We start from the raw sequence: 8,686 nt of genomic DNA, 5'->3' as shown, positions 1-8,686 counted from the left end.
AACTCATGTACAAAAACTCACTATATTTTACTTTTTTATTCTCTTTCTACACTACTTATTTTTCAATTAATGTTTTATTGTAACTATATTATAGTCTTATGTACTATCATTTTTTATGTATTGCAATGTGCTGCTGCCACAAGACAACAAATTTCATGACATATGCCAGTGATATTAAAACTAATTCTAATCTTCAGTAAAAGCTTTCATTTGTATTACGCCTTTAATGTAGTTATAGTTGTCTGCAGACCAAACTCTCCCTCCTTAATATCATTTTTTCCCTTGGCTATCAAATTATTCAAGTGTTATTTTTAAAAATGACATACTGTACAGCAGTGACAAAGTAAAATTTATTAAGTAAAAAACATTTTACAATATATTTAACAAGAGGAAGGTACAAATATTTCCACATAATGGCTTCAATGTACAGTTATGGCATTGATAATACCCATAACACATTCGTCTGTCATGTTAAACAATTCAATTGTGTTTATGGTCTCTTTGCTAAAAACCAAGTTTTACCAACTTGAAAAAGGCTTGTTTACATTAGTAAGTTAAACAGGTTAATGGGGAACCAAACTACATTGTGATCGTAATGGCTGAACCTTAAAATGAATTTTAAAAAGTTGTATAATATTTTATGATATAACTTGCGTAGTGACATTAATTATAGCCTGTCAAATTATTTTGATAGGGTTTATTACAGGCAAAACAAAGGACTAAGTTTGAAAAAAAGCGGTGTCAAAAAGAATAATAATCATGTCACAACATCAAAATATTTAGTCAAATGATCATGTATGTACTTGAAGTACAAGAACGAGTTGCATGGTATAAATGATCATGCAATTGAAGGCTGGTCACATTAAGTTTAGAATTTTAAACTGCTATCATACAAGACCTTATCAAGAAGAGACAAGCACTAAACTGCATATTTATTTTGATGGACTCGGTTTATTCAAGAAAAAAAATCAAGGTTTTAGATTACATATAGGCAAAGGATAGTCAACAATAATCAATGTCCGCCTTTGAGAACAAAAGGTTCTTCAAAGCTTCTTCCTGCAAATCTGCTAGATTCAGGCAAGTCATCTGGAAAGAAAAACAAGTTTATGTTTAACAAAAAAAGCATTCAACTGAAGTGGGAAAGAGCACATACTGAGGCAGGAGAGATGAATAAGAATCAATTTTTGGGAATTAATAAATGTGCCAATTCTGAAAGATAATGAGTCCTTTGCAAGGCAGGCTACCATGTTTAAGGTAAGATCGCATGGGATATCGGGCAGATAGCTGATTGTATACATAACTGATTCAGTGGTAGAAGCAGAGGGTGATGGTCGAGGATTATTTCTCGGACTGAAGGCCCCTGTCTAAACTATGCAACAGAGGTCTAGTCTAGTGGTGCACTACAAGAGCTAGTACTGGGAGCTTTGTTTTTGGTATTTTATGGAAATTATTTGGATGTGAATGCACAAGGCACGGTTAGTAAATCTGCAGATGATACTAAAATAAGTGCTAATGTAGATAGTGCAGAAAAGTTACGAAATTACAAGGTAATCTTAAATAGCAAGGTGAGTTGAGTTGAGGATTGGCAGGTGGCTTTCAATCCAGACATATGTGAGATATTGCATTTTGGGAGATCAAACCTGGATAGGACATACACAATAAATGTTAGGACTTTGCAGAGTGTTATGGAACAGAGGGACCTTGGAGAGCAAGTGCATAGTTTGCTAAAGTTGGGCCACAGCAGATAGGATGATGAAAGTGTTCAGTCCGCTGACCTTCATCAGTTAAGGCACTGGGTATAGGAGTTGGGAAGCAGATAAATGCTTCAGGGTTTTGGATCATTGGGATCTCTTCTGGGGGAGGTATGATCTGTACAAAAAGGACGGGTTGCACCTGAACCCAAGGAGGACCAATATTCTAGTGGGCAGGTTCGTTAGAGCGGTTGGGCATGGTTTAAACTAATTTGACAAGGGGATATGAACCGGAGTGAACAGGATAGGACGGATGGTAAAAAAAAAGGATAGCATGCAGTCAGACGAAAGGACAAAATTGCAGCCAGCAGGGGTGAGTACCAGTGCATTAGGGATGTAGAATCAAAAAGGGTAGCAAATACAGCACTCAAGGTGTTATATCTCAATACACAGAGTATAACAAATAAGGTGGATGATTTTGTTGTACTTTTACAGATTGTCAGGTATGATGTTGTGGCCATTACTGAATTGTGGCTGAAGGATGGTTGTAGTTGGGAGCTGAAGGTCCAAGGTTATACATTGTGTCAGAAGGGTAGGAAGGTAGGCAGAGGGGGTGGTGTGGCTCAGCTGGTAAAGAAAGGCATCAAATCATTAGAAAGATGTGACATAGGATTGGAAGAATTCTTGTGAGTTGAGTTAAGAAACTGCAAGGGTAAAAAGAACCCTGATGACAATTATATACAGGCCTCTAAAGCCAGTAGCTGGGATGTGGTCAATGGGAAATAGAAAAGGTGTGTCAAAAGGGCAACGTTAACATGTGGGTTGATTGGGAAAATCAGGTCGGTGATGGATCTTAAGATAGTTGGTTGAATGCCTACGAGATGGCTTTTTTAAGCAGTTTGTGGTTGGGCCTACTAGGAGATCAGCTATACTGGATTGGGTGTTATGTAATGAACCAGGGGTGATTAGGGAGCTTAAGGTAAAGGAACCCTTAGGAGACAGTGATCACAATATGATTGAGTTCAACTTAAAATATGACAGGGAGAAAGTGAAATCTGACATAGCAGTATTTCAGTGCACTGAAGGAAATTACTGTGGTATGAGACAGAAGAGCTGGCCAAAGTAAATTGGAAGATGATGCTGGCAGGGATGACAGCAGAGCAGCAATGGCTTGAGTTTCTGGGAAAAATGAGGATGGTGCAGGATAGATGTATTCCAAAAACTAAGAAATAATCAAATGTAAAAATAATACAACTGTGGCTGACAAGGGATGTCAAAGCTAATGAAAAAAGTAAAAGTGAAGGTATACAACAAAGCAAAAATTAGCAGGAAGATAGAGGATTAGGAAGCTTTTAAAAAACCTACAGAAAGCAACTGGAAGAATCATTAGGAGGAAAAGATGAAATAAAGCAAACTAGCAAACAATATCAAGGTGGACAGAAAAAAACTTTTTCCAAGTATATAAAAAAAATGATGATAGTGGATACAGGACCACTAGAAAATGAGGCTGGAGAAATAATAATGGGGGACAAGGAGATGGCATATGAACTAAATGAGTATTTTGCATCAGTTTTCAATGTGGAAGACACTAGCAGTGTGCCAGGTGTTGAAGAGCGTAACTAAAGGTACCCAAGTTACCTGGAGCAGATGAACTGCACCCTAGGGTTCTGAAATAGGTAGCAGTAGAGATTATGGAGGCATTAGTAATGCTCTTTCAGGATCATTGGACACTGGCATGGTTCCGGAGGAATGGAAAATTGCAAATATCACTTCATTGTTTAAGAAATGAGGGAGGCAACAAAAAGGAAATTATAGATCAGTTAACACACACAAAATGCTGGAGGAACTCAGCAGGCCAGGCAGCATCTATGGAAAAAAGTAGATGCTGCCTGGCCTGCTGAGTTCCTCCAGCATTTTGTGTGTGTTGCTTGGATTTCCAGCATGTGCAGATTCTCTTTTGTTATAGACCACTTAGCCTGACCTCAATGGTTGGGAAGATGTTGGAGTCAATTGTTAAGGATGAGGTTATGGAGTATTTGATTACACAGGACAAGATAGGACAAAATCAGCATGGTTTCCTTCAGGGAAAATCTTGCCTGACAAACCTGTTGGAATTCTTTCAGGAGACTACAAATAGGATAGATAAAGGGGATGCAGTAGATGTTGTACATTGGGATTTTCAGAAGGCCTTTGACAAGGTGCCACATATGAGTACTTATCAAGTTAAAAGCTCATGGTATTACGGGGAAGTTACTAGTATGGTAAGAGCATTGGCTGATTGGTAGGAAGCAGTGAGTGGGAATAAAAGGATTCTTTCCTAGTTGACTGCCAGTGTCTAATGGTGTACCACAGGGATCGGTGTTGGGACTGCTTCTTTTTATGCTGTATATCAATGATTTAGATGGTGGAATAGATGGCTTTGTTCCCAAGTTTGCAGATGAAGTGAAGATTGGCGGAGGGCCAGGTGGTGTTGAGGAAACAAGGCTGCAGAAGGACCTGGACAGATTAGGAGAATGGGCAAGAAAGTAACAAATGAAATACAATGTTGGGAAATGCATGGTCATGTACTTTGGTAGAAGAAATAAATGTGCAGACTATTTTCTAAATGGGGAGAAAAATCTTAAAATCAGAGATGCTAAGGGACTTGAGAGTCCTTGTGCAGAACACCCTAAAGGTCAACTTGCAGGTTGAGTCAGTGCTAAGGAAGGCAAATGCAATGTTAGCATTCATTTCAAGAGGTCTGGAATACAAGAGCAGGGATGTGATGCTGACGCTTTATAAGATACTGTTAAGGCTCCACCTTGTGAACAGTTTTGGGCTCCTTATCCAAGAAGAAATGTGCTGGCATTGGACAGGATTCAGAGGAGGTTCACCAGGATGATTCCGGAAATGAAAGGGTTATAATATGAGGAATGTTGATGGCTATAGCCCTGTACTCGCTGGAATTTAGAAGGATAAGGGGGGAATCTCATTGAAATCTTTCAAACGTTGAAAGGCCTAGACAGAGTAGATGTGGATAGGATGTTTCCCATGATGGGAGAGTCCAGGACAAGAGGGTACAGGCTCAGGATGGAGGGGCATCTGTTTAAAAAAAGGATGTGGAGAAATTTCTTCAGCCGGGGTGGTGAATTGGTAGAATTTGTTACCATAGGCAGCTGTGCAGGTCAGGTCTTTAAGTGTTTTAAGGCAGAGTTTGATAGGTTCTTGATTGGCCACAGCATCAAGGGTTACGGGGAAGAGGCCAGGGTGAGGGGTTAAGGAGGGGAAAAAGGATCAGCTATGATTGAATGGCAGAGCAGACCCAAGGGGCCAAGTGGCCTAATTCTGCCCCAATGTCTTTTGGTCTTACGTTGCAGCTGTACTATATGACATCAGTGATGCTGTATTTGAAGTACTCTGTATAGTTTTGGTCACGCTGTTATAGGATTGATGTTTTTAAAGTAGAAAGAAAGAATGTAGAAAAGGTTTACCAGGATGTTGCCTGGACATGGTAGATTAAATTACAAGAAGTGCATAGTCTAAGGTTTCATTCCTTCGAACATAGGAAATTGAGGAGGTGACCAGAGGGGGGTATACAAGATCATGATCAGCATAGAAAAGGTGAAAACAGTCTTTTTCCCAGGGAGGGACTACTAAAGACAGGAGGGCATAGGTTTAGGATCAGAGGAAAGAGACTTAAAAGGGACATTGGGGTAATGTTGCATATTTGGAATGAGCTGCCAGAAATAGTGGTTGAGGCAGGCACGTTGGCAACATTTAAAAACCATCCCAATAAGTATCTGGATAGGAGAGGTTTGGAAGACTATGGGCCAAGCACGTGCAGATGGCGCTAGTTTTAGGACAACACAGTCAGCATGGATAGGTTGGGCAAAAGTGTGTTTCCATGGTGTATGACTCTATGATTATACCAATGGCAAAGGGGCAGTGAAATGCTACAAGTACTACAAGTTTTACTGACAAAAATATTCAATACAAGATTATTTCTGGTTCTTTCACTAATAAATCTGATTACATACATTTTAGAAGTGTTTTACCTTCTTATTAATAAATGTTTAAAGAGGTACTTTCACTCAATTTTGCAACAAAATCATATGTGATTCTTGTTCTCGGAATTAAATTACAAAACAACAAGATCTTATGGTGAGCAAGGTATTTCCAGACCCAGAAAGTTCAATTTTAAATCGCCTACCTGAACTACATTTTTCATTTGGCTCCCTTAAAGTCACCTTCTTTACATTTGGCACAGATGTAGTTTTACCAAGAATTTTTACTCCATCCTCCTTTTTGCCATTTATAAAATGAGCTAGAATTCCATATAGTAGAGGGCTATATGAAAGAAAATAAATACTCTTTAATCACGCTAAAATTCTATGAAGTAGTATATACTGAATGTAACATCTTTTACAAGAATTGGAACAATTACAATATTCAAATAACACATTACATAACACAAATTTGGATTAAGTCATCACAAAATCTTTAACATATATACGAAAAAATGTTCCAAGATCTTTAATATGTAAATAATATTTCTAACAAAAAGCATACTAAGAATACAAAGGATAAAAATGAAAGTTTCTAACTGCTACATTAAGCAACACACATAAAACTTGCTGGTGAACACAGCAGGCCAGGCAGCATCTATAGGAAGATGTACAGTCGACGTTTTGGGCCGGGGCCCTTCGTCAGGACTAAGTGAAAGAAGAGATAGTAAGAGATTTGAAAGTGGGAGGGGGAGGGGGAGATCAAAAATGATAGGAGAAGACAGGAGGGAGAAGGGATGGAGCTAAGAGTTGGAAAGTTGATCGGTAAAAGGGATATGAGAGGATCATGGGACGGGAGGCCTAGGGAGAAAGAAAGAGAAGGGGGGGGAAAGCCCACAGGATGGGCAAATAGTGACAGGGACAGAGGGAGAAAAAGGAGAGGGGGGGAGAGGGGTGGGGGAGAGAGGGGTGGGGGAGAGAGGGGTGGGGGAGAGAGGGGTGGGGGAGAGAGAAATTAATAATAATACAAAATAATAAATAAATAACTGATGGGGTATGAAGGGGAGGTGGGGCATTAACGGAAGTTACAGCAGTCAGTGTTCATGCCATCAGGTTGGAGGCTACCCAGATGGAATATAAGGAGTTGTTCCTCCAACCTGAGTATGGCTTCGTCTTGACAGTAGAGGAGGCCGTGGATAGACATATCAGAATGGGAATGGGACGTGGAATTAAAATGTGTGGCGACTGGGAGATTCTGCTTTCTCTGACCGACAGAGCGTAGGTGTTCAGCGAAATGGTCTCCCAGCCTGTGTCAGGTCTTGCCAATATATAGAAGGCCGCATCGGGAGCAACGGACGCAGTATATCACCCCAGCCGACTCACAGGTGAAGAGTCGCCTCACCTGGAAGGACTGAAGGACTGTCTGGGGCCCTGAATGATGGTGAGGGAGTAAGTGTAAGGGCATGTATAGCACTTGTTCCAGATACAAGGATAAGTGCCGGGACGGAGATCAGTGGGAAGGGATGGGGGGGACAAATGGACAAGGGAGTTGCGTAGGGAGCGATCCCTGTGGAAAGCGGCGGGGGGGGGGTGGGGGAGATATGCTTAGTGGTGGAATCCCGTTGGAGATGGCAGAAGTTACGGAGAATAATATGTTGGACCTGGAGGCTGGTGGGGTGGTAGGTTAGGACAAGGGGAACCCTATTCCTAGTGGAGTGGCAGGAGAATGGGGTGAGAGCAGATGCTATATTAGCTTTTTTCTGTTCCATTGTTCTAAGAATGCTTACATAGACTTAAACCAAATGATGTCACTTTATTCCATTTTACATATCGGCTTTCAAATCACACAAAAATATTTCACAATATAAATCTATCAATTTAAAGTACTATTCCAAGGTAGGAACCTGTTATGTTTCAAAATATACCACTGGTATTAAAGCATAATTTCTTATATTCCTTTGTTTATTTTTAAAGAAATTACTTGGTCCAGGTGAAAGATTTACATTGGAACACAAGACAACAAATGCTGGAAATCTGAAAACAAAATCTAACTGCTGGAAGAGCCAGGTCATACAGCAACCATGTACAGTCAGAGTTCTACAGCACAGAAACAGGCCCTTAACATCCTTGCCAACCTTTTTGCCTTTCTACACTAATCCCATTTGCCTGCATGAGGACTATATTCTTCTGTACCTTGTCTACACTTGTGGCTGTCTCAATGTCTCTTAAATAATCTGATTATATATATTTCACCACATCCCCCAGCAGCAAATTCCAGATATCTACCACAGTGTGTGAAAAACTTGCCCATATGATTCCCTTTAAACCTCCTTTTGTTCATGGGGAAAAGATTCTGACTACTCCATCTCTGACAAGAAAATCTGCAGATGCTGTAAATCCGAGCAACACACACAAAAAATGCTGCAGGAACTCAGCAGGCCAGGCAGCATCCATGAAAAAAAAGTAAACAGTCCACATTTCAGGCCAAGCCCTTTCATCAGGACTCCATTGATGCCTTTTATAATGTTGAAACTTCACAACTTTACTTTATTCCTCATACCATCTATCAGCCTCCCTTGCTCCATTCCAATCTCTTCCCATAAATGAAGTCATCCAATCAAAGAAATATCCAGGTGATTCTCTCCCATGCAACCAATGTGGCTACCACAACTGGACACATCTTTCAAGTGTGGTATAACCAGTATCTTGTGAAGTTTCAACATAACATTCCAACTTTTATATCCTAACTATAATGTCAAGCCTTCTTCACGACCCTATCCAATTGGGAACTATGGACTTGAACCCTCATGTCTCCCTGTTCATTAACATTCTTTAGTTCCCTACCATTCATTGTATTGTCTTAACCCAATTTGACTTATCTGAATCCATCACCTCTCATTTGTTGGAACTAAATTCCATCTGAGCTAAATCTTCCTGTTAGGCTTAGATCCTCTTCCTTGCTATTCAACACACCATCAATGCTCACAAACAGCAAGGATCCCTGCAGTACAG

The 8,686-nt window shown here is 40.1% G+C and overlaps 1 protein-coding gene across 5 annotated transcripts in view; it reads right to left on the bottom strand.

The window, feature by feature from the left end:
* Positions 1–338: 338 nt before the first annotated feature.
* The window catches only part of cep20 (centrosomal protein 20), a 40,137-nt gene continuing 31,789 nt past the window's right edge, over positions 339–8,686 (bottom strand). For all 5 annotated transcript variants that reach the window (XM_072268816.1, XM_072268820.1, XM_072268817.1 and 2 more), the window contains exons 4-5: positions 5,881–6,017; positions 339–1,086 (exon numbers count right to left, since the gene is read on the bottom strand). In XM_072268816.1, the coding sequence (XP_072124917.1) occupies positions 1,013–1,086; positions 5,881–6,017 (211 nt within the window). In that variant the 3' untranslated portion in view covers positions 339–1,012. The remainder of the gene's footprint in view (positions 1,087–5,880; positions 6,018–8,686) is intronic.

Source organism: Mobula birostris, chromosome 9 (genome assembly GCF_030028105.1).
Source record: "Mobula birostris isolate sMobBir1 chromosome 9, sMobBir1.hap1, whole genome shotgun sequence".
NCBI lineage: Eukaryota > Metazoa > Chordata > Chondrichthyes > Myliobatiformes > Myliobatidae > Mobula > Mobula birostris.
This window is presented reverse-complemented; position numbering and strand designations above follow the sequence as displayed.